The sequence below is a fragment of the Manis pentadactyla genome, chromosome 9 (assembly GCF_030020395.1).
Source record: "Manis pentadactyla isolate mManPen7 chromosome 9, mManPen7.hap1, whole genome shotgun sequence".
Classification (NCBI taxonomy): domain Eukaryota; kingdom Metazoa; phylum Chordata; class Mammalia; order Pholidota; family Manidae; genus Manis; species Manis pentadactyla.
The window spans coordinates 13,483,161-13,511,131 of NC_080027.1; the positions used below are offsets into that span (position 1 = coordinate 13,483,161).

The following is a 27,971-nucleotide window of genomic DNA, read 5'->3' on the forward strand; positions in this document are numbered from 1 at the left end:
GAACCGCCTGCTCTGCCGCCCCAGCTCGCCTCCTGGCCGCTGCATTTGGACAGGACTGCTTGAGGTCCCCTGCTGGTTTCTAAGCTGGGTGTGGCTCCAGCCGGCCTCCCCCCCAGCTCTGCCGCCTCCCCAGGCTCCCCAGCAGAGTTGGTTCTGTGCCTCCCTCCTTCCCCTCCCTGGCAGCCCCCTGTGTGTGCGCCCACTCTTTCTCTCATGTCCCTCCTGGCTCGGCGGTCAGAAGCTAGGCCCAAGTACCTTTTTTTGCAGGAGTCTAGGGGACGGGTGGGTGTGAGAATATCTTCCAGAAATGTATATAAGCTAGTTTTTGTTCTGTAAAGTGATAGCTTTCATACTTGACTGAATTTTCCAGTAACTTTTCAACAACTTGTTCAGAAGCTGTGATTTCTGTCTCCTTCCAGGGGGCCTTTCCACCCAGGAGCACTTCAGTGTGGGGTACATGCAGAGTATACCCCAACAGGACCCCCAGGGCTTGTGTTTCCTCCTCACACTCCCGCTGTCCTGGAACATGCTAGTGTATCCTCCTCCCCAGCCTTGGGAGGGTGGGGGGTCCTCCTGAACCTGAATGGCTGGTGCTTCAGCCTGGGCCTAGTGCCCAGAAAGCAGAGACCAGGGACGACCCGCCCCTTCCCTCCTCCTCACCCTTCTTCATTTCCAATGGAAGCCGTCTCCTGCTCTCTTGAGCAGGGGAAGGTGACATGCCGTGGATGCCATTAGAACAACCTCCCTCCAGGCTGAGCAGTGAGAAACCTGGGGTGGCAGTGGCCAGTGCGGGCTGCCCCATCTGCCTTGCCTTGGCCAGGCTGTCCCAGCACAGCCTCGTGCCTGGACGCCCTTGCTAGCCTCTTGCTGGCCAGTGGTCAGCCGACGGCCTGGGCCAGCATTGCCATGTTACTGTGGCAGGGGGAGTGGGCTTCCAATCAGGCGCTCCCATGGGGGTCTCAGGGACTCCTCCACTCTGACCTCTCCCACTCCCGTTCCCCTCCCAGTGCTGCCCTCTGGGCCTCCCCTGGGCCCAGGTCACTGGGAACTGGCCTTGTCGCCTCCGGCTGGCCTCAGCCCGCCACTCCACACAGTGTTAGGTGAGGGTGGAGGCAGCATCCTCGTCGGGGGTTCACTGAGGTGCAGTGACTTCTCTACACCCGCCAGTAGGAAGAAAAAGCAACTGAAGACAAGACTTTTTCTTGAATTAAAAAAGTATAATTGTGCTGAAGCTGGCTTCCGGTGCTTAGTTATCTCTTCTAGGGGCCTGCTGGATGCTAGCAGAGCATCGGGCCAAGACGCTGGCAGGGACAGATTGGCAAGCCTGCCATGGTGGGGGAGCAGCTCTACGGCCTGCCAGCAGGGCTGGCGACCCCTTTGCTTGGGCAAGGTGGGAGCTTAGCAGTAGTTAACTTTGGGGGAGGGTGGGGTGAAGAGGCTGGGAGCACTTCTGGTGACTGAGAACCAGGCGGTCCCCCACTGGGTCTGGGAGAAATTACCTGCCTCCTGAGGTCCTCACAGCAGCTCCTCCCGCCTGGGTTCTGCCCGACAGGACAGACGGTGGGCACCCACGCGGCTCTCGGGGCTGGGACGGGTTAAGTGCAGGAGGCTTCACTGGGTTCCCCCCGGGTCATTTAGAGACAGTGAGGCTGGTACTCTAAAGACAGACCAAGCAGATAAACCAGCTACAAAAACACAGGAGGGGTGGGACCTGCAGATGTCACAGATAGGGGACTGTACCAGCAGAGGGAAGGGTGACAAATTGAGAGCTGGCACACCATGGAAGCATAAGCCTTGAGGCGGGTCGGGGGAGACTGCTCAGGGCCCACTCGTAGCAAAAGGCAGGTTGCAAACAGGTGCCAATGGGCTGTGAGGGCCAGGTTGTGTGTGGTGGCCTGTGTGGCAGGCATCCAGTCTGATGGCCGGTTTCTGAGGTAGCGGGAGCTCACTGGGCCCCCCTCAGGGTTGGTCTGGTGCTGGGTTCAGAGCATGTGCGTGTGGGAGGAGATTCAAACCCGGGTCTGCTCAGCTCCACAGCCTGAGCCCCACCTTTGTAGGTGTCAAAAGTATACGTCAAAATAAAAAAGCATACAACTCACTGCACCCCCAAAGACCTCAGCTACAGGCATGGCTTTGAAAAACCGACATTGAAGATTAAGTGCTGTCACTGCAGCCCAGGGGCCTGAAGGATTGGGGTGGCCCCTCCATTTCCGGGTAGAGCATTCAAGCTGTTAGAGCACAAGGGGAACAGAACTGCCAGTCTCGGCATGGGCGTGAGAAGCCCGTCCCGCTCTGCCCTTCCACTGAGCTGCCCCCAGTACAGTGCGGGGGCTTCTGGGCACTTTCCACACCTGGTGCCACAGCCCCGGCCCGGGGCTACTCCAGGAAGTGACTGCTGCTCTGAGGCTTGAAGGGACCGAGGGCAGGCGCCTGCCTCCTGCTGCCCGGAGTTTGTACCCCTGGCTCAGGGTCTCCCAGTCTGGGATGGAGGTTCAGGGGGGACCAATGAGTGTGGACAGAGGTGTAGCCACCCTCCTGAGAGCCAGCCTCTGCCTCCTTTCCCCCTCCCCAGCTCCCTAGCTGGCCGGGATCCTAGGGGAAACCCCCTCTACAGAGGCTGGTCTGGGGCAAAGGAGCTGTTCCCACCTGCCCTCGGAGCCCCTGGAGTGAGGCCTTTGGGGCCATCTGCCCTCGTGAGGCCTCAGAGCCCAGGTGTACCGTGAGGCTCCACATGAGAGCTCATCAGAATCAACAGTCCTTTTACACTTCAGTAAACAGAAAAATAGCCATGAACCAACCCAGTTCAGTGTCCTGTTCTTATCTCCAGTGGGCTCTTGGCACTTGCTCAAGACGGTGACAGGTTAACACTCGCCGCCAGTCCTGCCCCTCACCAGTCCAGGCCCATGAGGTGGGAAAGCACAGAGGGCAGGTGTCCAATTCAGGTGGCCCAGAGTGGCTGGTCAGGGTCGGGTTAGGACTAGTGCTGGGAGTCAAGCACCCCACCCAATTCCCAGAACAAAGAGGAGGACCCACCCTTCCGTGAAGCAGCTCGCAGACTTGGTGGTGCTCGTGGGATGGAGGGGTGGTGTCTAAAGGGGGCTCTGAGCCTGGCTTCCTGTACACCCAGAGGGGCGGATAATTATAAAACCACGTGAGGCTGCAGCGCTGTGGAGCGTGGGAGCCCCTGTGGCGTGTTGGAGCAGCACAGAGAAGGGCTTTAGAAGAAAAGCCAGATGATGAAATCACCATATGTCCACCGATTTGGGGCTTTGGACTTCTCAAAAGGACACACTCCCGGTGTGTGGGGGGGTGCAGGGGAGCAAACATGTGACCGCCAAGGACTAGCTTGGGAAGTGGGGACCTTCAACCCTGCCATCACTTGTCAGCCCCTTCCCCAAAGCCACCCCAATAGACACCTTTAAAAACCAGGTTCCTGAGTAGCAATGTAGCTTCACAGGAGCTCCCTACCCCTCTAACCACATACCCTTCCTAGAGAGACATGCTCCGGCGACCGCTGGTGGCCATTCCGTATACTATTAGGAACCTTGCTCCTGAGCTGGAGCAGTTCTCAGTTGTACACAGAAATAGCCACCCAGAAAGTGATTTTCTCAAGCCTACACTCTTGGTCAATGGCAGGCAGGCCTTATGACCCCATAGCCAGGCTCGTTTCCTGGCTCCCTAGGGCAGGAGAGGGTCCTCGCCTTTTGGTGGCCAAGGGCAGAGGTGGCTGCCATCCCAGACAGCCCTCAGGAGCACCTGCTGAGAGCCAGCTTCCTCAGGCAGAGGCTCATCCTCAGCCACCAGGGCTGAGTCTCAACCTAGGGTAAAAGGAGCCATAGACCAGGCCCCAGAGGCCTGAGATGTGGCTGTGGAGGTGACAGACCCCAGAGCCTGCCTTGGGTCTGGGCTCCTCTTCGACCTGGAGGGCTATACTCTGGGGGTCAGAAAACCTGGGTTCCCTGCCACTGGCTTGCACTGGGCTCTCGCCTTCCCCCTCTCCTTGAGGTTCCCTCAATCTGAACCATCCTCTGTGCTAGGCCTGGGTTGCTGAAATGACAGTTTCCTTTTCTCACCATCTAAGGCCCTTCACAGAATCCTAAGTAAAATCCACTGCAGGCTGGCCTTTCCCTGTCCCCTGTCCCCAGCTTCAGCACAACACACTGCCAGGCACTGGCTTAGGCCTAGAAACTGGGAAAGGAACTCAGGGCTGTCAGTACCACCCACCTCCCACCTCCCCAGCCTCAAGGTATTAAGCTGCTAAGGGGGTGGGGGGATAATAACTCTTTCCGGTTGCAAAGATAGCATCTGCAGTCATTTTGAAATGCTAAGAAGCCCTGCTGGAATGCAAGTTGCTATCACCGTGATCTGTCCCCAGGAGTTAGTGCCAGCACCTCAATACCAAAGGCTGAGAATGGGGAGAAGTCATGGGGGGCCAGTGCCCTGCACCTGGGGGGGCATCCGGAAAGCAGTGACTGAGGTGTGGGTGAAGAGGAAGAGGGAAGAGGGGGTGGTGGAGGTCTCCTGCTCAGACTCACTTATCCTCTGAGCATACACCGAGCTGGGCCAGGGTCCCTGCCACATGCAGGGCTCCCTGGGGCAAAGCCTCTGTGGCCCTGGCAGTCTGGCTTACACAGGATCCGTGAAAAGAGCTGCTGGGGCAAAGCAGGGCCCATTTTGGATGGCAGGGCTGGAGGTCTGGCTGCTGGCTAGGGCTGCAGCAGGTGTTCAGGCACAGTCTTAAAGGCTTTTGACCTTAGTACTGCAAAGGAGTGGGCAGAAAACCGGACCCCCTTTTAGAGACAAGGAAACTGAGGCTTTGAACAAGGATGTGACCAAAAAAAAAATACAGGACTAAACAGAATTAAGTACCAAATGGGTGGGGAGTGCCAAGTGCCAGTCCCAGCTCTGCCCCACTCAGACCTCAGTATGACAGTTTTTGCCCTCTGGGATTCAGTTTCTCCTCTGGAACTGGAATATGTGGGGATGGACTTGTTAAACTGACCGAGGTCACATAAGGAGTGAGCCAGCACCCGGAGGCTTTCCCAGTTGGCCTGAGACTACTGACCCCTGGGGGCTGTGGTGGGGTGGGGCTGGGGGTCAGCGTGCCTAAGAGGGGTAATGAGAAATGGCCCGTCTTCCCACCCAGGACCCTTTCCCTACCCCCTACTACTCCAGGAGATGGTAACTTGGTCCCACCCTGAGCATCTGGCCCTCCTCTGGTCTCTGGCACCTCCCTGTGGCCTTCAAGGGCAGGAACCCTTTTCGAGGGCCCCACCCCTGCTCCACCTCCACACAGAGGGCCTAGAGTGCTTCAGGTGAGAGCCTGGAGGGGTTCAGTCGCACCACCTGAACTCCCGCCCTCCACCCCTTTCAGGACACAGAGGCAGTGATGTGATCCCCAGACTTGGGTTTGAATCCCGACGCCTCTTCCCCCACCTGGACGACTTCAGTGAGACAGCCCGACTCTGTTTCCCTTTGTCACAGATGGCAGGCGCTATGAGGCCAAAGGGCAGGTCTCTGGGGACATCAACGGGAGACCTGTTGGGAAGCTCGTAGGTGCTATCAAGTAGGCTCAGCGGAGCTCCACATTCAGAGAGCACCTCCTCCCTCAGAGCTGGCAACTTGGCCCTGTCTAGAATCAAGGGGGTGCCTGTATGAGAGGGGAGCCAAATCCCCAAAGAGATCTTTTAATGGAAGAATTTGTTGTCTGAAGCCACTAAAAGCCCTGCCCCTTGATCCCGCCTCTGGGACAGAGGCAGTTGCATGGCATCTGACCTGGCCCAGCTGGAGACAGCTGGTCAGAAGTCAGGAATACCACTGGACAGATTCAATCCCTCCCCTCTGCCACCTCCTTCAGCCCAGCTCGGACTCTCCTTGGCCCTCACGTTTAGGCCAGCTACCAGCCCAGCCCCACTCCAGAATCTAGCTGTCAGGCCCCCTTCTCCTCAGCCCCTCCTCACTCACTCCTTCCTACACCTCAATGTGCCCATCTGCCAAATGGGTGTAACCATCTCTGTCACCTGCCTGACTCCCAGATCCGCTGTAATAATGCAAATGCAATGAAATCAGAAACTACCTAGTTTTTCGTACGGGGGTGCCAAGCGCGCCGGCATCCCGGGGAGGGAGCGGACTACAACTCCCGTCCGGCTCCGGGGCCGCGGGCATCCCCAGCCCCTCTCCCTGAGCTGAGAGACAAGTGGCTGCTGTCCCTGGGGACGGAGGAAGTTGCAGTGCCCCGGGAATTCCCCACCTAGGTTAGGGTAGAGTTGGATCTGGGGCCGTGCGGAGACCTAGGCTGTCTGCCTGTCTCCCTCCGGACACCCCTTGCCCCTCCCAGGTTACTCTTTGGAGTCCGCACCCCCCAACTTCCTGGCCGAAGGTTGGCCCCGCCCCCCGAGCCTCCGCCCCTCTACCCTCACCTCCAGTCGCGTCCCCCATTGGCCAGCGCTCACCTGTCCGTCCGTCGGGGGCGGGGCGGAGGGCGGGTCGCAGCGCGCAGGTGAGGGCGCGCAGTCTGCCGCGGAGGAAGGTGACAGCGGGGCGGGCGGGAGGGTGGGGGGAGGACGCGCGGACGACCCGCGGAGCGACAGACAGACCGACGGGCGGGCATGCCGGAGGCCCGGCTATAGCCCGGGCGCGGGGCTCCGGCCGCGGCCATGGAGCGGCGGCTGCGCGCGCTGGAGCGGCTGGCTCGGGGCGAGGCCGGCGGCGGACCCGGGCTCGACGGCCTCCTGGATCTGCTGCTGGGGCTGCACCATGAGCTCAGCAGCGCCCCGCTGCGGCGGGAGCGCAACGTAGCGCAGTTCCTGAGCTGGGGTGAGTGGCCCGGGGGGGCGGGGGGGCGACCGAGGGTGTTGGGACCCTAGGGACACGGCGCCGGGACCCTCTCCCCCTTCAACCCGCTCCACACCTCCAGACCATCCGGCAGGGATCTGCGTCCACAGGCTGTCCTCGCAGACGCCCGGCACCGGCCCTGACACGTGCCACCGGACCCGCGGGCCCTCTGTCTCCTGCATACTTTACCCTTGCTCCGTTTCACACACACTCCTCCTCACCTGCAGAACCCGGAGCGCGTGCACAACACGCATCTCACACAGACACACACACAAACTTGGTCACAGGGATAGACACCAGACACGTGTACACAATACAGGCTCTATAGAAACTCATGGCCAGGATTACTCGCTCACAGCCATACCTCCTGACCAGTGAGAACACACTCATACACACAGACCCCTTGCATGCCGTGCACTAACACACACGGTCTCTCAATCTCCCACATGCCACACAGACATGTCAAGACACTCAAATAATACATGGTTCATGAAGACGCCTAGGAAGTCCTATGCTTTACTCTGGAGAGCACCCCCAACCAACTGGCTGTTCCACTCACCTACTGCCGTTTACAGATCTGTAGGTATTGCACACTTGCAGCTATCACCCTCCTCCAGCCCCCTACATTTCCATCTCCCTGCACACAAGACCACCCCAGACTGGACTCAGGAACAAACCTCAGCCTCTTTGTGCAAGCCACTGGCCAGGCTTCCTGAAGGCTGTTCCCCAGGGCCAGGGAGGGGGACCTTGGCTGAGGTGGGTCTGCACCCCTTCCTGGTTGACTCATCTGAGTCACTGGCAGTGGCTGGCCTGGGGTGACCCTGAACCCAGTGTGGGTACCGGTGCCAACACTAGGGCTCCCTGGTCACACCTGGGCAGGCCTTGGGGAGGAGAGCATAGGGGCCTTGCCAGGAGGCTAAGGGAAATGGATGTTTGTTTGCCCAGTGGTCTTCTAGTGTTCCTGCCACTCCTGAGCCCAGGGCAGGCGCAAGGCCTGGCCTGGCACAGCTGGGGAACTGTGAGACATGCCAGTGAGTTGGCCCCCAGCCTCAGCCCTTTCCTCTAAGGTGAGGGCAAAGAGCCCCTGCCTCTGCTGGGGGCCTGTCTCCCCAGGAGTTCCGCAACTTATTCTCATGTGTGTCCATGTCATCATCATCCCCTGTGACACCCACACACGTGTGTGTTTGCACACTCACGGGCTCCTCCCTGCCTGCCTCTGGCACCTCTGCCTGGGACCCTGGCATGGGGGCCTGTCTGTTGACATCTCCCGAGGTAACTTTCAGGGCAGTGACTCACTCCACTCCTGCACCAACTCGTCCTTGCTCCGGCCTGGAGCCCCCATCACTTGCCGCAAGGCATCGGGACTGGGCCATCTGTCCTGGGGGCCTGGATCCTGGCTGTGGGCCTCAGGTTTTGGCCCCTGTCTGGCTAATGGGTAGCCATCCTGGCCTCAGTTCCCCCTCAGGCCAGTGGCTGCTCCTCCCCAGCTGCGTACACAGACCTGGGAAAGAAACAATTAATTTCTGTGAGGAGGTTTCCACACCGCCCCTGCTGCGGGGGTTCTGCCTGATAAACCTGTGGAGCAGCTCTCTGTCCCACCCACAGCCCCGCCCAGCTGGCAGGGAGTTTTACCACCTGGCAGGGGGAAACTGAGGCAGCGAGCCAGACTGCAGCTGCCCCCAACCCTTACTGGTCACTCATGCCTCCCTAAGTTCCCAGGCCCCAGTTCCCTCCCCCAGGTCTGGGAGGGGCTGGAGATACTCATGGGAACATCAGGGACTGGGAGGACGGGGCTACTTCTCGCCAGCTGAAGGCCGCGTCCAGATCACGAGGCAGAGCTGTCGGGCTGGTCAGGCCTGGAGGAGACCCTGAGTCCTCACACCCTCAGGTGCCAGCGTCAGGCGCCAGGGAAAGGTTTTTTGGCTCTGTTTTTGAGTCTTGTGAGAACCTGGGCAGACTTACCTGTGCCTCCAGACGGAGGAGGCCCTTTGGGGAACACAGGCTGTGCTCCCAGAGCCCTGCAGAACCACTGTTCTACCTGTCCTCCCGGGCTGCCCCAGGCCTCACCCCCAGCCAGATACCTCTGTGCCCACAGGGTCCCAGGACTCGGGCCCACAGCTCCTCAATGGCAGAAGCCTCTCTGGGGACAAGGAATGTTGCCTGTCCAGTTTCCCAAGACAGGCCCCAGCCTGGTCCTGCTAGGGGGCCAAGAACTGTGAGCTGGGGGTGGGAATGGTATCCTCATGTCCCCAGGGTCACCTGGCCAGCCAGGGTCAACCCCCAGGCTGGGAGAGACTACAAGTTCCATCAGCCCCTGGGATGAGGGTCACCTGGAATCTGGGGACAGGGGTCAGGAAGCCATGGATTCAGGTGGTCAGCAGAGCCAGGACCCTGCCTTCCCTGCTTCCTGATCATGTCTGACTGAGCGGCAGTGCCTATCAGCCCCTTGGATGGCCTCATGGGAGTTGTAGCTCCTGGGACCCTCCCAGCCTTCCCTGAGCCCAACCCTGTGCTCCCCAGCCAGCCCCTTCGTAACAAAGGTGAAAGAGCTGCGGCTGCAGAGAGATGACTTTGAGATCTTGAAGGTCATCGGCCGAGGGGCCTTCGGGGAGGTGAGCCAGAGGCTTGGGGACGGTGGGAGGAGGGTGTTCGCACCCAGGTTGGCTGACCCCAGTGCTCCCTCTGGCCTCAGGTTGCTGTGGTCAGGCAGAGGGACAGTGGGCAGATTTTTGCCATGAAAATGCTGCACAAATGGGAGATGCTGAAGAGGGCCGAGGTCAGTCTGGGGTCTGATGGGGCTTTGGCACTCTGCAGATGGGCTGGGGAGGCATGCACTTCCAAGGAGGCATTGGGCATGCCCTGGAAGGGGGAGGGGCGGGCAGGGCCTGAACAGGCAGAGAATCTGCCCCCAACAGCTGCAACCTTCCCCATCCCTTCCTTACAGTAAGCTCTTCTTAATTTCTTAGAAGCAGAGTGCCCATTTTCCATACGGTAACATTGAGGCTCAGAGCCATAAAGCATGGGCTTGGGCTCATGCAGGCAACCTCAATCCAAGCTCCCCGACTTAGTGATTTTTTTCTCCATCCCCTGGGCTGGCAAGGTGGGTTCTCTGGGCTCTGATCCCATGCAACCCCTGCTTCCCAAACTTGCTGCAGACGGCCTGTTTCCGGGAGGAGCGGGATGTTCTGGTGAAGGGGGACAGCCGTTGGGTGACTGCTCTGCATTATGCCTTCCAAGATGAGGAGTACCTGGTGAGGATACTCAGCGATATTGGAGGAGGGTTGCCTGGGGACAACGGAGAAGGTCCTTGGGGGCCAAAGGCACTGGGTCCAAAAAAAGAGAGAGAGAGAGAAAGAGAGAAAGAGAGAGAGCCCTCCTTTGGGGCCAGGAAGCTTCCAGTTCCCACAGCTCCTGGGACCAGAGCCTCCTGCTTGAACTCCAGCTGGTTGCTGGCTGCCCCAGAGCTGCTGCTGGGAGACATAGCCCTGCCTTCCAGAGCCCAGTGGGACCACTGGGAAGTGGGAAGGAAGTGGGGCCCTGGTGCAGGTGCCTCTACCTTCCCCATCATTCTCACCCTGCCCCTACCTCCACCCAGTACTTGGTGATGGACTACTATGCTGGCGGGGACCTCCTCACTCTGCTGAGCCGCTTTGAGGACCGCCTCCCACCTGAGCTGGCCCAGTTCTACCTGGCTGAGATGGTGCTGGCCATCCACTCTCTGCACCAGCTGGGCTATGTGCACAGGTGGGGACCCCCAAAATCTCACTCTGCCCCAGCTCGAAGGACTACGACATGTGCCAAGCACTCACCATGTGCCAGGCCCTGTGCTGGGTGCTTCATATGCACAATGCCTTTGAGTCCTCACATCAAAACCTTATGTGATGAGGGCTGCTATTGTCCCCACTTTGCAGACAAGGAAGTCTGAGCTTGGCACAGGTAAACACCTGGCTTGAGGTGACTCAGCTGGCAAGAGGCTGAGTTGTGGTTTGCCCTGGGAAACTCTGAGTCTTGCATCCCCCACGGCACCCTCTGCTGCCTCCAAGGGTCATCCAAAAGGATTAGATTCCCCAGGCTAACCATCTTCTTCCTTTCTTCTTGGGAGCCAGGAAGCCTGGCCACCAGCCTTCTCACCTCCCATATGCTTGCACACATGTTACTGTCATGTGCTCACAGGAACACGTGTGAGCATATACATGCTGGTGCATGCATACCCGGGCATGTCCTAAATGCACATACCCTCAGGTCAAGCCCCTCATTCTCCTTCTTCTCCCTCAGGGATGTCAAGCCTGACAATGTCCTGTTGGACATGAATGGGCACATCCGCCTGGCTGACTTTGGCTCCTGTCTGCGTCTCAATAACAGTGGTATGGTAAGGACCTCGCCCCAGAGCTGGGTCAGGGGACACCCGCTGGGAGAGCTCCCAAGGGAATAGGAGGCACCAGGCCTAGCCTAGAGGGTATCAGATTCCCAGGGGAAGGAAGGGCTTGCCAGGGCAGGGAGACACCAGGCCAGCCGAGCCCTAGCAAGTGGGGGTGCCAGGCCCAGACCTGCGGTCACGGTGAGGGGCCAGCAGCCTCAGCCAAGCCCAACACTGTCCTTCCTCGTGGTGTCATCAACACTACCACCTACAGGTGGATTCGTCTGTAGCAGTGGGGACACCAGACTATATCTCCCCTGAGATCCTACAGGCCATGGAGGAGGGCAAGGGCCACTATGGACAACAGTGCGACTGGTGGTCCCTGGGAGTCTGCGCCTATGAGCTGCTCTTTGGGGAGACGCCCTTCTATGCTGAATCCCTGGTGGAAACCTATGGCAAGATCATGAACCATGAGGTCTGGCCACCAGGCTCTGGGCTTCCGGGAGGCCAGTGGGACTCCTGAGTCTGCACAGGTGGGGATGCCCGCAGGCAGGGATGGGATTCCACATGCCCACCCACACCTCTCCCCTGGGCCTGCAGGACCACCTGCAGTTTCCCCTGGATGTGCCTGGCGTGCCAGCCAGTGCCCAAGACCTGATCCGCCAGCTACTGTGCCGTCAGGAGGAGCGTCTGGGCCGTGGGGGGCTGGACGACTTCCGGAACCACCCATTCTTTGAAGGCGTGGACTGGGAGCAGCTGGCGACCAGCACTGCCCCCTATATCCCTGAGCTTCGCGGGCCCATAGACACCTCCAACTTTGACGTGGACGATGACACCCCCAACTATCCAGTGAGTGGTGGGTCTCACTGCGGCAGGGAAACCGCCTTGACCATCGCATGCTGACTGTGGGAAACCCCCAACTCATTCCCGAAAGCAGTTACTGGGCTGGGGATGAGGCCTCCGGACCTCAGAGGCTCATGGGAGTTACAGTTCACCTGGGTTGGTTCACCTGCACCAAGGTGGGTTGTGGCAAGCAGGGGTCCTTTGACCTCCAGGGTGTCATCCTATTCACCAGAGGTGGCATAAAGATCCCCAGCAGTGCCTGGGAGGCCATAACCTCAAGGACTCATGGGAGTTGCAGTCTGTTTAGGTGGGGACTAGGTACCCTCCTAGTTCCCACCTGAGCAGGAGGTCACCACTCCCAGCCCCAGGGGGCGTCCTGGGTCTCGAGCCTCTGCCTGGAGCTGTGCCTGTTGACTCTGAATCTCCTTCCCCTCCTGCAGGGGACTCTGCCGCCACCCTCCCATGGGGCCTTCTCGGGCCACCACCTGCCATTTGTGGGCTTCACGTATACCTCAGCCAGGTAAGTCTAGTCTGTACATACCTTGTGGGAAGCTGGGGGGCTGCTTGACCTGTGGGTGCTGGGAGTGTAGCCCATCAGGACCATGGAAAAGGGCCGCATGTGACAGGTGCTCAGGAAGTGAGCTCTGAGTCCTCAGGAGGCTGCCTGCCAGGGTTCAGGGTCCCGCTGAAGCCACACCCATATGCCCTCCGAGTCCTGCTGCAGCGTTTGCCCCTCGTGGTACCCTCCACCGCAGGCTGAGAGTACCAGATTTGGGCCCAGAGGCCTGGAGTTGGAAGAGCCTTTATGGTCCCCCAGCCTCACTTTGTGCCTCTGTATAAAATGGGCAGGATGACCTAATTCCATTTGCGGAGCCTGAGACTGAGCAAGGTCCGGCGTGAGAGGGTGCTCTGAGGCGCAGGCGAATGCGACTGGCCCACACTCATCCAGTGCCCAGAGCGTGCTGGGTGCGGGCCAGCTGGGCCCATCTCAGAGTCCTCTTGGCACTTCTTGGGAGAGGCCCTGTTACTGCCTCCATTTCCCTGCCTTGGGCTGCTACCCCTGGGTCTCCTGAGGGCAGAGTCTGGTCTGATGTGTTTCTCTTTCCAGAACAGAGCCCAAGGTTGGGTAAAAAGCTGATGCACAGTTGTTGTTTCTTGGGTGAATGAATGATTGGATGCAGGAGGATGGGGGAGGCTTTGGGGGACGGGGTCTCTGCCAAATTGTGTTGCCTTGCTCTCCCCAGGCCCGGCCCTGAGAGTGGCTCTGAGCAGCTGGCTGCTCTGGAGCAGAAACTCCATTGTCTGGAGCAGGAGAAAATGGAGATGAGCCGGAAGCTCCAAGGTACAGGGGAACCAGATAGGCTGTGCGTGCGGGTCTGACCCAGGGCCGCTGCTGCCGACGGCTCCTCACCTGCGGGTGTCCTCACTGCAGAAGCCCTGCAGAGCCCCTCAGACCGCCGGGAGCTAGAGCAGCTTCGGAAAGAGGTGCAGCCCCTACAGGACAGGCTGGCAGGTAATCCCCCCACCTACCGCCCCTTCTCTTCCTCCTACCCTCAGCCTGGTGGCTAAGCTGCTTTCCCAGCATACCTGAATTCAACCTGGGTTCCCATCCTGCCCCTGTTCTGTATGTGCTGTGTAGTCTTAGAGAAGTAGCTTAAACTCTGAGCCTGCATATAGAAAATAAGCCAAGGAGATCCACCGCTCAGCCTATGACAAGGGTTCCTTGAGATACCACATGTGGAGTGCCCCCTGGCTAAGGTGGTCAGTATGTGTGGGTCTCAGTGACAATTCCTGGCAGAGATGCTGAAGAACAACAAGGCCCCCTTGTCCCAGATGGATGGGCCTCCTGCTGGTAGCCCAGGCCAGACCAGTGACCCGCAGCAGGAGAGAGACCGACTCCTACAGGTGAGGGCCTGGTGAGGTGGGGGTGGCCCAGGGCTCCATGCTAAGGAAGTCCATATCCTGACCCATGCCGTGCCCTCCCCACCCTGCCCCCCAGGAGCTGGCTGAGGCTAAGGCCAGACTTCAGGTGCAGAAGCAAGACCTGTGCAGAGCCCAGGGGGGGCAGGAGGAGCTGCTCCAGAGGCTACAGGAGGCCCAGGAGAGAGAGGTGGCCATGGCCAGCCAGACGCAGGCCCTGGGCTCCCAGCTGGAGGCAACCCAAGATGCCAGGAGGGAGGTGAGTGATGGAGAGGGTCGGGGACAGCAGCAGATCCCTGCCCCCTGCCCCTCAGTGTGGCTGGAGGAAGGCTGGGGAGCTTGGGGTGAGGTGCTAAGAACACTTTGCACCTGCCCCTGTGGCTGACAGGCCTGAGCAAGGGGATGCCGTTTCAGGTGGGGTGGGCCAGGGATTCGCCGCCCCCACTCCAGCTGGGACTGGCAGAGCCTGAGAGTCTGCATGTAGCAAGGCGGGGCAGAGGGTTAGCGTGAACTAGGTCAATGCGGGCTGCCTCTGTATCTATCACAGCTGCAGGCCCAGGTGGCTGCCCTGAACCGGGAGGTGACACAACTCCGGAGACAGCAGCAGCGAAGCCTCGAGAAGGAGTCTTCCCAGGTCAAGGTAGTGAGGTCTTACCCCTCCCAGTGGCATTTCCCTTGGCCTGAGCCACTCAGGGCCCTCAGGGCCAGGCCCGTGTTGCAGGCGTAAGGTGGGTCATGGCTCCTCAGGCCCTTCCCTGCCCTCTCTCCATGTCCTCAAGACTGTGCACACCACTTCAGAGACCAATGGAACAGGATCACCAGAGAGGCCGCAGGAAGCCCAGCTGAGGAAGGAGGTGGCTGCCCTGTGTGTGCAGCTGGAGCAGGCCCATCGCCATGGGTGAGCTGGGCAGCTGGGGCCGTGGATTGGGTGTGGGCCTGAGCTGGGGGTCACCTGGTTATCTGCTCTTCTCCAGGCTGAGTGGGAAGGAGGAGGTTCTGCACCAGCTACAGGAGGAGAACCGGCGGCTGAGCCAGGAGCAGGAGCGGGTGAGTGGGGCAGACGGAGGGCAGAATAGGCAGGCAGGCAGTAGGGCAGGTAGTGAGCTGGTGGGGTGGGTGGCCAGAGCCCCAGGGCAGGCTGTCTCTCCTGCCCTGGAGCACTCACAGCTGGCGGGCCGCTGTAATGGGTGGACAAGAGTGGACACACACGGGATCCAGGGGTGCTGGGGCCCCTGGGGACTGACCCCACCTTCCCTCCTGGCCCACAGCTGGTGCAAGAGCTGGAGCGGGAACAGCAGAGCAAGCAGCAGCTGGAGGGCGAGCGGCGGGAGACGGAAAGCAACTGGGAGGCCCAGATTGCCGATATCCTCAGCTGGTGGGTACCGGCTAGGCGCTGGAGGCCAGCCCACTGGGGGCCGAGAGCCCAGCCCATGACCCTGAGCTCCCTTCCCAATCAGGGTGAATGACGAGAAGGTCTCAAGAGGCTACCTGCAGGCCCTGGCCACCAAGATGGCCGAGGAGCTGGAGTCCCTGCGGAACGTGGGCACTCAGACTCTCCCTGCCCGGCCTCTGGTGGGTCCTTGGAGACTCCCTCAGGGGAGGGGGTGCCTATAGCTTAATTTTGCAGGTGGGGACACAACTCACAGATCAGTGACTTGCCTAAGCTCACAGCAAGTCTGGTAGAGCCGGGCTTTGAGTCTGGTCAGGTGGCATGGGCAGTGGTGTGCTCTGATGGCCTCTGAGACAGCCAGGCTCCCCCTGCCTACCAGGACCACCAGTGGAAGGCACGGCGGCTGCAGAAGATGGAGGCCTCGGCCAGGCTGGAGCTGCAGTCGGCGCTGGAGGCTGAGATCCGGGCCAAGCAGAGCCTGCAAGAGCGGCTGACACAGGTGCAGGAGGCCCAGCTGCGAGCTGAGAGGTGAGACCAGGGGCAGGCATTGATGAGGGTGCCTGGGACCCTGCAAAGGCCTGTGGTGAGCGCCCCCCTGGTTCTCCCCCAGCCATCTACAGGAGGCCAAGAGGCAGAACCAGAGCCTGCAGCAGGAGCTGGCTGCACTGCGGGACGAGCTTCGGGCCCACGGGCCGGGGGGTGAGTGGCCGTCTGTGTGCCTGTCCTGAAGAGAGCCCCAGATTCCAGCCTCATCTGTTACGCAGTGCTTACTGAGCGCTTGGTGTATACCAGTCCCCCCACCCCAGCCTGTGGTCATTTCCCCATTTTACGGAGGTGAACACTGAGGCCCCTGCTGGGTCCTGGTTCCTCGGGAAAGGTGTTGGGCTGGGTAACCAGTGCCCCACGCCCTCTGTTTGCAGACGCTAAGGCCTCAAACTCCCTGATTCCCTTCCTGTCTTTCCGGAGCCCAGAGGTAAGAACTGTTTGCAGGCATGGGTTGGGGAAGAGTCCTGGGGAGAGGCACGAGGGCCTTGACTTTGCCCCCGTCTCAATCCCCAGAAAGAATCCGCCAAGGATCCTGGCAACTCAGGAGAGGCCCCGAGGTCTGGGGTGGAGCCAGAGCTTAGGCCAGAGGGCCGCCGCAGCCTACGCCGGGGGGTGAGGACAACAGGGTCACGGCTGGGGACGGGGGCTGGAACCAGCCCACCTTCCACCTCGGCCCCTCACCTATTTGCTCACCCTTTCCACAGGCTGTGTTCCCCAGAGTGTCTGCTGCCACCGCAGCCCCTGCAGAAGGTCCTCCTGCAAAGGTCAGTGCCTGGGGAGGTGGAGCAGGGTGGGGGCACCAAGCCGTTCTGCCAGGTTTCCAAGGACCTGCTCAGGTCTCTGCGTGCATCGTGGCCAGCAAACCATGTGAGGGGCGGTGGTGGCAGTGAGTTTGAGTGCTGGGGCTCAGAGTTCATTCAGCCACCTGGCTCATTTCCTGGTCCCACCTGACACTTTAGGGTCGCCTCTGGGGTGGGGTGCAGGGCCCTGGGCAGCCAAGGTCAGGCATGGGTAATGGGCACATCCCTCCTCCCCAGCCTGGCTCACACATGCTGCGTCCCCGGAGCTTCCTATCCCCTACCAAGTGCCTCCGCTGCACGTCGCTGATGCTGGGCCTGGGCCGCCAGGGCCTGGGCTGTGACGGTGAGCCGCGCACCCTGCCCGCACCCCCGTCTCTCATGCACCAAGCACAGCCCTAGGTGGGAGGGATGAGAATGACCCTGAACCTGAGGCACAATGTTGTTTATCAGCCCAGCCCTCTGCTGGGTTTTTCTTTGTTTTCTCACTTGACAGGGAATTGGTGACAGTTCAGGTGCTCCCATGGCCTCAGGGAAGCTGGGGCTGGGAATGCCCAGAGTCATGGTCCTGGGCCGTCCTCACCAGCCTCACACCATCTGCTTCCACTTTCCCCACAGTCTGCGGCTACTTCTGTCACTCGACTTGTGCCCCACAGGCTCCGCCCTGCCCCGTGCCCCCCGACCTCCTCCACGTGGCCCTGGGAGTGCACCCTGAAACAGGCAGGGGCACTGCCTATGAGGGCTTCCTGTCGGTGAGCTTAGGCTGGATGGGGACGTGTGTAGGCCGGCTGAGCCTGGCGGGCCCTCCCATGCCTGCCTTCCCCTTAGGTGCCACGGCCCTCCGGCGTCCGGCGGGGCTGGCAGCGAGTGTTCGCAACCCTCAGTGACTCGCGCCTGCTGCTATTTGATGCCCCTGACCCACGGCTCAGCCCGGCCAATGGGGCCCTCCTGCAGGTGCTGGATCTGAGGTGGGTGCCAGGCAGTGACAGGGGACAAGGGATGAGTGGGTTAGGAGGGCAGCCAGGGGCAGTGTGACCCCTGACCTGCTCCATGAACCTCCCAGGGACCCCCAGTTCTCGGCCACCCCTGTCCTGGCCTCTGATGTTATCCACGCCCCATCCAAGGACCTGCCACGCATCTTTAGGGTGAGTGCCTGGGGCCGGATGGGCTGGGCCACCATCTGTCTCCCCATTGGCACCGCTCCAGCCACCTTCCTCTGTCTCCATGGCTGCCCTCTTCATCCTGACCCCTTCCCTCCACACAAATAGCTGCAGGAGCCTCCCTCTCGCACCACAGTTGAGCTTTTCATCTGCGAAGCTGACTGTGCCCTGCCTTGTTTAGGAGCTTTCTGTGGCTCCGCGTTGCCCCCAGAGTGCTCCTGACAGTGGCCTTGAGGCCCCACCTTTCTGCCCTGCAGGCTTTGCCAGCTTCTTCCTGGAGCCTCTCTGCCCTGCCCCACCTTGCTCTCTCAAGCCCCGAAAATGCCCTGTGACCGTGGACCTTTTCATATTCTGTTCCCTCTGTTCGGCCTCCTGCCAGGCCTCCAGCTCCTCCCAACCTCAGTCATTCCTGGTTACTCCGCTTATCCCCCAGGCTCCAGCAGTGTCTTTCTCTGGGAGGTCATGTTTCATCACTTAGCCTGGTCAGGGGGCCCTGCTCTGTCCCGTCCTGTCCCTATGACAGCACTGGCCCAGGGCTCTGGAGTTGCCCATGTGCTTGTCTGACCGCCCTGTCTTGCTGGTCACCTGCTTTAAGACAGCTCCCAGCACTACACCTGGTGGGCTCACGTCAGCTTGGGGAGAGGGAAGGCAGGAAGGATGGCTGGCTCCAGCCTGGGTCCTTGTCCACAGGTGACGGCGTCCCAGCTGACAGTGCCACCAGCCACATGCACCGTGCTGCTGCTGGCGGAGAGCGCGGGCGAGCGGGAGCGCTGGCTGCAGGTGCTGGGTGAGCTGCAGCGGCTGCTGCAGGATACACAGCCGAGGCCCCGGCTTGTATACACGCTCAAGGAGGCCTATGACAATGGGCTGCCGCTGCTGCCCCATGCGCTGTGCGCTGCCATCATTGGTGAGTCTTGTACCAGGGGCACTGCCCAGGGCAGGCCTGGGGGAGGAGTCCTGCCTGTAGGAATGGTGCTGGCTGGACACAGTCACGAGGGCCCATGTCCCTTCTCAGTCCCTGCAGCCATGAGCTGTGGACACTCTGCCTTGCACACGTATCCTTCTCCACCCTCCCCTGAGCATGGTTGTGCAAGCAGCCCAGGCTGGACTGGAGGCCTGCTTTCTGCCACACCATTTCTGTGCCTTGGTTTCTGCTTTTTGTAAAAAAATCTCAAGTGAATAAAAAGAGCAGAGGCTTTACTAAGAGACAAAGGAGGGGTCCAGGCCAGGCTCTCTTAGCAGCAGCAGCTGGCTGCGGCAGGGGGCTGGGTGTGGCGAAGCCTCCCACCATCCCTTGCGGGACTGCTGCTTCAACCAGGAGCCTGGTGCTCAGCAGGGCCTCCATAACCAACAGCTGGGCTAGAGGCAAGGCAGCTGTGGTCCTTGGCTTCTCCCAGCAGCCTGGGCCCTGAGCCAACCCTCCTGGTGAGCTGACACCTCTCCCTGCAGTCCCTCAGGGCAGGAGCCACAGGAGAGACTGCACGGGTCCTCCGGTCTCCTGCATTCGTCAGGAGCCGGAGGGTGAGGGCATTTCCTGAGCCAGGATTGCTGTGAGCTTAACACCCACCTGCATTGCTTCATCTCCTCACAGCTTCACAGCAGCTCTGGTACCACTATTGTCTCCACTTTACAAAGGGGAAACCAAGGTGATATGATTTACCCAAAAGCCCAAGCTCAGGGTGTGGGGCCTCTTGCCCTGCCCCTATGGCCTTTCCCCATTACAGCCAGTCCAGACTCTGGGAGAGAAGGGTGCAGTAATACAGGGGCAGCAGGGACACCCCCATATCGTCAGGGAAACTGTGTCTCAGCAAGGACACACAGACTGCCAGTTTCCTGCAGCTGGAGGGTCTCTAACACCTGACCCTCTCCCTCCCTCTGCCAGACCAGGAACGACTTGCTCTGGGCACTGAGGAAGGACTATTTGTGATTCACCTGCACAGCAATGGTATGTGCCAGGCTGGGCTATGGCAGACCGGGGTAGGGCCCAGCCCAGGGGATGGAGGAGGATGGGCACCGGACTGCCCAACCGCCTATCACTGACACTTTTCCTTGCCCACCCCACAGACATCTTCCAGGTGGGCGAGTGCCGGCGGGTGCAGCGGCTGGCCGTGATCCCCACTGTAGGCCTTCTGGTCGTGCTGTGCGGTCGAGGCCCCAGCGTGCGCCTCTTCGCCGTGGCTGCACTGGAGAACATAGAGGTGGCAGGCACCAAGATCCCTGAGTCTCGAGGCTGCCAGACACTGGTAGCCGGACGCATCCTTCAGGCCCGCACCCCTGTGCTCTGTATGGCCATCAAGCGCCAGGTGCTCTGCTACCAGCTGGGCCCAGGCCCGGGGCCCTGGCAGCACCGCATCCGCGAGCTGCAAGCACCTGCGCCTGTGCAGAGCCTGGGGCTGCTGGGTGACCGGCTGTGCGTGGGCGCAGCCGGGGCCTTCCTGCTCTACCCGCTGCTTAATGAGGCTGCGCCGTTGGTGCTGGGGACTGGTCTGGTACCTGAGGATCTGCCACCATCTCGAGGGGGCTTGGGTGAGGCACTCGGCGCCGTGGAGGTCAGCCTTAGTGAGTTCCTGCTGCTCTTCACCACTGCTGGGGTCTACATGGACAGTGCAGGTCGCAAGTCTCGCATCCCTGAGCTACTGTGGCCAGCAGCACCCACAGGCTGGGGTAAGGCCTGTGGAGAGCCAGGCTGGGTGGGGCCAGGCACCTGCAGTGTATCCCACATGACAAGAGGAAGACAGGATCCTGCCTGAACTCCTGAGCTTGGCATTGGAGGCCAGTGTTACCCTCCTGCCTGACCACACTCTACTCTGCCCTCGGGGCTCACATGGGTCTGCTTCTCCCATGCTTTTGCTCATGCTCATCCCCCTGCCTAGACTGTTCTTTTTTTGTAACTAGCAAACTTAACCAAGTCCAGCCCCAATCCCAGTCAGGGCCTAGAGCTGGCAGGCCCTCCACAGACAGCCACTGCGATCGCTATCATTGTCAGTCCTGCTGTCATGCTCCACGCCCTTCCTTCCTCCATCATTGGTCCTTTGTTCCTTTTTGCTCCTCTTCCTCTTTGTTCAAACCTCTGCCCTGGCTCTTAGCACCTTGGAATGACTGGTTTGGCACACTGAAGGCCTGCAGAATGGGCTGGGGCTGGTTTCTTCATCACATCCAGTGCCCAGCCCAGACAAGTACACCCCAGGGGCTTATGAATGTTTGGAGGAATGAATGAACGAATGAACGAAAGGGTCAGTGGGGGATCCACATTCACAAACACAGGTAATAACTGGTGTGGTGGCACACGGGCTGGAAGAGAGGGACAGAGCTCCCTTCATGAGCAATGGTTCTTCTGGGGTGGGGCCTGTGGCTTGGGTGTAGCACAGACATTCAGGGTGTAGGCATTGGACCCAGACTCTGCCTGGGGCCAGTTTCCAGCTCTCAATCACCACTGGGTGACCCTGGCCATTACTCAGCTCTGGGGTTTCCATTCCCTCATTTCTAAGTTAGAGGTGATAATGCTACCTGCCCAGAGTTGTTTGAGAATCAAAGGAGGGAAAATATGCAGAGTGGTTAGAACTATGCCTGGCATGGTACATAGCCAGCTGCTCCGTGACTTTATCTCCCATTGGTTATGGAAGTTGGGTGGGGCAACTGGAAGGACCTTTGGTTGGGCATGAAGTTACTGTGTTGTGGCAGGGCACAGGGTGTTCCCTTGATACAGAGGGGGAAGCAAGCCCAGAGAGGAGCCTGGGGCTGCACAGCACAGGCAGTTTCCCATCCTGCAGGTTATGCAGCCCCCTACCTGACAGTGTTCAGCGAGAACTCCATTGATGTATTTGATGTAAGGAAAGCAGAATGGGTCCAGACGGTGCCACTCAAGAAGGTGAGGGCCTGCCAAGAACCCTGGGTCTGGACTGGGGTGCAGTAGGGTATACCATGGCGTGACCTCTGTGCCTGCTGCCTCAGGTGCGACCCCTAAACCCAGAGGGCTCCCTGTTCCTCTATGGCACGGAGAAGGTCCGCCTGACCTACCTCAGGAACCTGCTGGCAGGTGAGGGAGTGTGCGCGCGCGCGTGTGTGTGTGTGTGCATCCACCTATGCACCCGGGTGTGTGACCCTGAGTTCCAGCTGACTGGGGCCCTGGAGACTTGAGCACCGCCCAGCTTTCTGCTTCTCCCACAGAGAAGGACGAGTTCGACATCCCCGACCTCACCGACAACAGCTGGCGCCAGCTGTTCCGCACCAAGAGCAAGCGCCGCTTCTTCTTCCGGCTGTCTGAGGAGCAGCGGCAGCAGCGGCGCAGGTGCGCGTGCGCGGCGCGGCCGCTGGGCGGGGCTCCCTGCTCGGCGCGGGACGACCCCGGGTCGAGAGCCGGGAGGCCCCACCTCAGTGCCCCCCTTCAACGACCCCTCCGCCCGCAGGGAGATGCTGAAGGACCCTTTTGTGCGCTCCAAGCTCATCTCACCACCCACCAACTTCAATCACCTGGTACACGTGGGCCCTACCGACGGGAAGCCCAGGGCCAGGGACCTGTCTCAGGTGATCCTCCAGAGCCAATCACAAGCTTCCCTGGTGAGGCGGAGCAATCATGGGCCTCTGCTTACCTGGACCCGGGACCTCCTCTGGTCCCCGTTCGGGGCTGAGTACGGTTTGTACTGGTCTGTTACGCCAGTTGCAGCCAGTCCGCACTGTCCCTACAACAGGCTCCGGAAGGGAAGGGCCGAAGCGCCCGCAGCTCCGGCCCGCAGCGGCCCCACAGCTTCTCCGAGGCCCCAAGGCGCCCAGCCTCCATGGGCAGCGATGGGCTCGCTGGAGACGCAGACCCCAGTAAGGACAGCCCCATAGCCTCTACTGCCTACCCCAAGTTTCCACCCACTTTGAACGCGTCCAATCTGACCTTGGATTTCTGTCCCCTCGTTCTGTTCCTGGAGCAGTGAAGCGGAAGCCTTGGACATCTCTGTCCAACGAGTCGGTGTCCTGCTCCCAGGGATCTCTGAGCCCCGCAGCCTCCCTGATACAGGTGAGCCAGCGGGGGGAGAGGGGGTCTCCCTCATTCAGAGGTCAGGCAGTTCTGTTCTGTGCTGGGCCCTGAGGCTGAACCAGTCCCAGCCCTGGATCCTAAGAGGGGTGCACACTCTTAACCTGTCTCACCCACAGCTGGCCCCAGCAGAGGCCTGGAGGCAGATCATCCTAAGTGGGAATCTTGGCTGACTGTCCCAGCAGTGTGGCCACAGGCGAGGTTCCTAGCCTCCCTTGTCTCACCTGTAAAATGAAGTCTGATCAGGAGACCTGAATGAGTGATGATACCTCCACACAGTACTGGGCATGTGGGGAGATGCCACAGAAGTGGCGCTCTGGGGACTCTTAGTAGAGGCCCCAGCCGGTAGGCGAGGGGTCAGAGGAGGGAGCGATCCACTCTGGGGACAGGGGAAGACCTAAGGGGAGCAGGGAAGTATTCCAGTCACCCTCCAGCCACGTCTTCAACTGCTATCCCTACTCCAGCCATACCAGAGCCCTGGGACTTGCCATGTTATTTCACACCTTCGGGCTCTTGCTCCTGCTGTTCCCCCACCCGACCCACTCCTGCTTTGAATGCCATTTCCTGTCCTGAACCTGATTAATGTCCAGGCCACCGTCCAGGCTCTGCACCAATATCACTTTCTGGCTGCCTGTTCAGGTGGTCACTGCCTCCCTGGGGTTGGCGCTACCTTCAGTGCCCCCCTTCCTCCACCCCATCCCTATCAATCCTGCTGTGCTGTGGTTTTCATTGGGTACCAGTCTTCCCTCCTCAACTGTGGGCTCCTTGATGGCAGGATGTTTTACTGCCGGGAGTGAAGCGCCTCTGTTGATTGAATGGAGAACAGGATGAATGAACAAAGGGACTTTGACTTGGGCCCCAGGGTCAAGTAGGAGCTCCCCAGATTCTTCTCATGTACCCTCACCCCCACCTCACATCTGGTCTCCTCCAAGAGCCCTGCTACAGTGGGTGATGGTTCTGGGGAGACCCCTGGGAGGGGCTGGCCTGCTGAGGAAAGAGTCCTGCCCTCTTTTTTCCACCCTGACTTCCTTCTCTTTCCCCTCCAGGTCTCAGAACGGCCCCGGAGTCTCCCCCCAGCCCCTAAATCAGAGAGCTCCCCTTGACACCCTCTGGCAGGGCCCACCCCAATCCCAGGACTGAGGTTTGCGGGAGCAAACAGCTTAAGGAATGCCACGCTCCGGCTGGTCCGGGATATGTGGCGATTTGGACTCAGGGAGGGGCTGGGCTAGGCAGCAACTGGGAGGCTGGCCTGGGTTCCCAGGACTTGGGGGCCTGACTCCCAGCCCTCATCTGTTTCTTTCCCTTCCGCTTCCAGCTCCAGGCTGTGCCCAACTGGGAACAGAGTGGCCCCCCTTGTGCCCTAGGGGCCCCTCTGCTCTGATGTCCAGGGGTGACTGTGCCAAGGCTTTCATTTCCAGTGTCAAGCTCCAGGGGGCTTGTACACGAGAGGGTGAGGATGGGGAAGGGCCAGGTCCTGTGGAACAGTCTGGGGTCTTGGCTCTGGACTGTCCAGACCCCAGTGAGGCTAAGCTGGGGCATATCCCAGTGTATGTTCCAAGTCAGGGTGGGAAAGAGAGGCTCTGATAAGAGGAAAGGAGGAGAGAGAAGGAGAGGGAAGCATGTAGGTGAAGGAGGGTGAGAGGCAAGTGAATGGAAGGAGGTGGTGACAAAGCCATCCAGAGAAGGAGGGGGGATAAAGGAGGAGCCACTGGGAGGAGGAGGAGCCACGAGGAGGAGGAGGGAGATGAAAGAGTGTGGGGAACGCGAGCAGAGGGAGAACACAGTTGGGGTCCTTTCTGGGGATGAGTTTGATGGGGCTGGGGACAGGGCAGGGCTCCATGAGCCAACTGACTTTGGCATCTAACCTGCCCAGGGGGGAGAGAGTTCCTAGACAGGGATGGCATGGGGAGGGTATTTATGAGGGTACTTGGTGGGAGGTGGGCACCCGACAGGGGCCACTGGAGGGTGTCCGGGTACACTCTGGCCCTTCCCAGAAAGGGGGATCCTTTTTCTCAAAGCTTCAACCAGCTGTGTATTAGGGGATCATAAGGGGCATTTTATTATTGATCACAGTCATTATTATTGTTATTATATTACTATTTTTATTAAACTTCCCCCTACTGATGAGTGGGGGGCAAAATAAGTATTTATCTCCCTAAATGCCATAGTCCCAGGAGGGATCAACCCTGACACTCTGTGAGGCAGTAAGAAACCAATAAAGACAACTTTGTAAGCTGCTGGCCTTTCCTGGATCTGTCTCCCGCGGTTCAGAAAATGGGAGGATCGGAGACAGAGGGGAGAGTGGGAGTATCAGGGGCAGTCAAAGACCAGGCTGTCTTCCTGGTTTTTCAGGAACTAGATGACATGTTCAAATGAGGGTAGATAAGGAGAGTCTAATAGCAAAGGGACGGTTTACAAAAGTGTGGGCAGCGGTAAGGGAACCCACCCAGGAGTGGCGGTGCCCCTGAGCCCCAGCAATAGTGGGGAGCTGTTATACCGCCAGGCCATGGGCAGAAAGAGGCTGTGGTGTGACGTGGCCCAGCAGGAAGGCAACCCAGGAAATCATTTCCTCCACCTCACTCTACTCCCTCCCTCTGTCTTCTGCCTCCTTTTGTCCCAACCCAAGCAGAGCCAGAGTTCCCTAGAGCTCAGTTACTGCAGCAGGCAGACGGCAGCCCTGGGGCCGCTGAGCAGGGCGGAGCAGGGCAGAAGGGGATCTGGAGGGCACACAGAGGATGCAGCACCCCATTTGTAAGTGGGGATCATGGGAGGTTCTGGTGAGACGAGTGCCTCTGGCCACTCAGTAAACGTGTGCTTTGCCTATAGAGATACAGAAGCCCAAAGAGGGCCCAGCAGGGACGCTGAGAAGCCTCCTGCAAGCTAAGGCCTCCAGCCTCCTCACCAAACTGGAGAAACGGCTGTTTCCCCAGTGCCCAGCAACGATATTGCCAAAACATTTTCAGTTTTTTAAAAATTAATTTTCTTGCAACATTTTATGTTGACAAATTACAAACTTACAGGAAGATGAATGTGAGCTCCCTAAACTCTTCACTGAGATTCACCAATTGCTAGCACTTTGCTACTCTGGCTTTTCCTCCCTATCTTTCCCTATATATGCAGATACAGAGCAGTATTCTGCTGCCATCTGAAAGTAAGTTGAAGATATCTTGAACTGTGTACCCCAATATTTCCTAGGCCTCTCTTAAGACTTAAGGAGCCACCAGAAGCCACTGTTACTGTCTCAAGAGATTTAACATTAACACAACAATATTATCTAATAGACAGTCTTTTATGGGTTGAATTGAAGTTCATATGCTGAAGTCCTGACCCCAAATAGCTCAGTATGTGACCTTACTCAGAAATAGTCATTGCAAATATAATTAGTTAAGATGAGTTCATTAGGGTGGGCTCTAATCCAATATGACTGGTGTCCTTTAAAAAAGGAGAAGTTTGGACACAAACACACACACAGGGAGAACACCATGTAAAGATGAGGCAGAGATGGGCTTGATGCTTCTACAAGCCAAGGAATGCCAGATTGCCAGCAAACCACCAGGAGCGGGGGGAGACCTGGAGCAGATTCTCCTTCCAGCTTCAGAAGGAACCATCACTGCCAACACTTTGATCTCAGACTTCTAGCTTCCAGAACTGTGAGACAATAGATTTCTCTTATTTAAGCCACCCAGTCTGTGGTTCCTTGTGTCAAAAATGTTCCTTACACCATTTTTAATAGCATCCAATTCTGGATCATGTGTTAGATTTGGTTGTCGCATCTCTTTAGTCTCCTTCAATCTGGAACAATTCTTCTCTGCCCCCTGCTTCTCTGTTGCCTATCTTGATATTAATGCTTTTTAAGGGTTCCAGGACAGTTCTTTTATAGACTGACCTACAATTTATATTTGATGGTTTCTTCATTAAATTCAGATTTAACTATTTTGTCAAGAATATGACATCGCTGAAGCTATTTTAAATTAATTTTAACTGCAATGATTCACAATTTTTATTTTTGTAAAATAGAGAGTGAATTCCCGTTTGACTGCCTCCCCTCCCCCATAAGGCTGCATCTGTCAGTGTGTTCCATGCATGCCCAGACAGAGAGACTGGAGGACTGCACTCCCCCAGCCTCCTTCTTCCCATCAGTGGGCATCAAGTAGTCTCAGGGGGCTTTGTACCCATGGTGGCAGCTCTGCCCTCTGCGCCCTCACATGCTCAGCTGGCCCCTCCCCACCGCTGCCAGACCATCAGAATTAGTTCTGCCCTTCCTCCATGTTGCTCAGTTTCACTGCAAGAGACTCAAGCCGACTAGGGTCTCCATAGCTCTGGTCACCCCTTTTTCTGACTCTCTCTCCACCCTTAGCTCTGATGGCTGTCTACTGTACCCTCAAGAGGTGATGGTTCTTCTTCAGCAAAATCCCCCATGTCCTCACCCTCTTGTACACAGTCCTTAACCCTCTGGCTCTAGCAGACAGTTTGCCCTCCCTGAGGTCATTACTGCTACCCTCCTTGTGCCCCACAGACCTTCACCACCCCTCCAGCCACCAGCCTGGAGGTGGGAGGTGTCCTTGATCCTCATTGCCCCTTACAGACACCCTCCTCCCTTCTCCTTTTGCTCAGGTTTGAACTCAAGTTACCAGCTCATACCACCTGCCTTGTTTCTGACATCTCCCAGCCACCCATGCATCACTCATTTCTTGATAATTCTAGCTCCCCTGCTTGCTGTCACTCTCCCCATCCTTTTCCAGTTTTAATTCTTAGAGACCATATACATGTGGATGATCCAACTGCCAAGCCTCTCAGTTCTTTGGACCCTCCTCCCCCATGATCTTGTCCTCCATCCATCCTGCTGCAGCCACTCCTTCCTTGTGACCGTGCTGGGGAGCAGCAGCATCCCATATGGGAGCCCCCCGGCCGTGTAGCTACTGAGCACTTGAAATGTGACTAGTCTGAATTGAGATGTGCTGTGAGTATAAATTACATACCAGATGTCAAAGACTTTGTGTGGATAAAGTATAAATCATCATTAATAATTTTTCTATTGATTACAAGAAATAAAATTTGGATATACTTCCAATTAATCTCACTGTGTCTTTTACTTCTAGAA

At 58.7% G+C, this 27,971-nt stretch overlaps 1 protein-coding gene and 1 long non-coding RNA gene across 9 annotated transcripts; one reads left to right on the top strand and one right to left on the bottom strand.

The window, feature by feature from the left end:
• Positions 1-1,196: 1,196 nt before the first annotated feature.
• Positions 1,197-9,022, bottom strand: LOC118933863 (uncharacterized). Its single transcript, XR_008999149.1, has 4 exons — positions 8,916-9,022; positions 8,131-8,335; positions 1,500-1,657; positions 1,197-1,324 (listed from the first exon to the last, which is right to left on the bottom strand). It is a non-coding gene; the product is annotated as an uncharacterized LOC118933863 (long non-coding RNA).
• CDC42BPG (CDC42 binding protein kinase gamma) lies at positions 6,528-27,941 on the top strand. Of its 8 annotated transcripts, none has more exons than XM_036927853.2 (38): positions 6,528-6,816; positions 9,355-9,446; positions 9,527-9,610; positions 9,990-10,085; positions 10,430-10,578; positions 11,110-11,203; positions 11,466-11,666; positions 11,792-12,040; positions 12,475-12,554; positions 13,279-13,376; positions 13,467-13,547; positions 13,833-13,939; positions 14,034-14,213; positions 14,502-14,594; positions 14,734-14,852; positions 14,929-15,001; positions 15,223-15,329; positions 15,412-15,526; positions 15,724-15,872; positions 15,955-16,043; positions 16,265-16,317; positions 16,404-16,502; positions 16,595-16,654; positions 16,928-17,033; positions 17,306-17,439; positions 17,516-17,655; positions 17,751-17,832; positions 18,538-18,754; positions 19,730-19,792; positions 19,912-20,511; positions 21,618-21,715; positions 21,799-21,883; positions 22,015-22,135; positions 22,254-22,320; positions 22,536-22,659; positions 22,764-22,852; positions 25,991-26,021; positions 27,485-27,941. In XM_036927853.2, exons 1-38 carry the CDS (start codon positions 6,657-6,659, stop codon positions 27,616-27,618), a joined length of 4,719 nt encoding a protein of 1,572 aa, XP_036783748.2. In that variant the 5' UTR covers positions 6,528-6,656; the 3' UTR covers positions 27,619-27,941. The 8 variants fall into 8 exon arrangements, with proteins under 8 accessions (XP_036783748.2, XP_036783728.2, XP_036783753.2 ...); XM_036927833.2 differs by having other exon boundaries at positions 6,529-6,816; positions 22,254-22,371; XM_036927858.2 differs by having other exon boundaries at positions 6,529-6,816; positions 22,767-22,852.
• Positions 27,942-27,971: the final 30 nt, after the last annotated feature.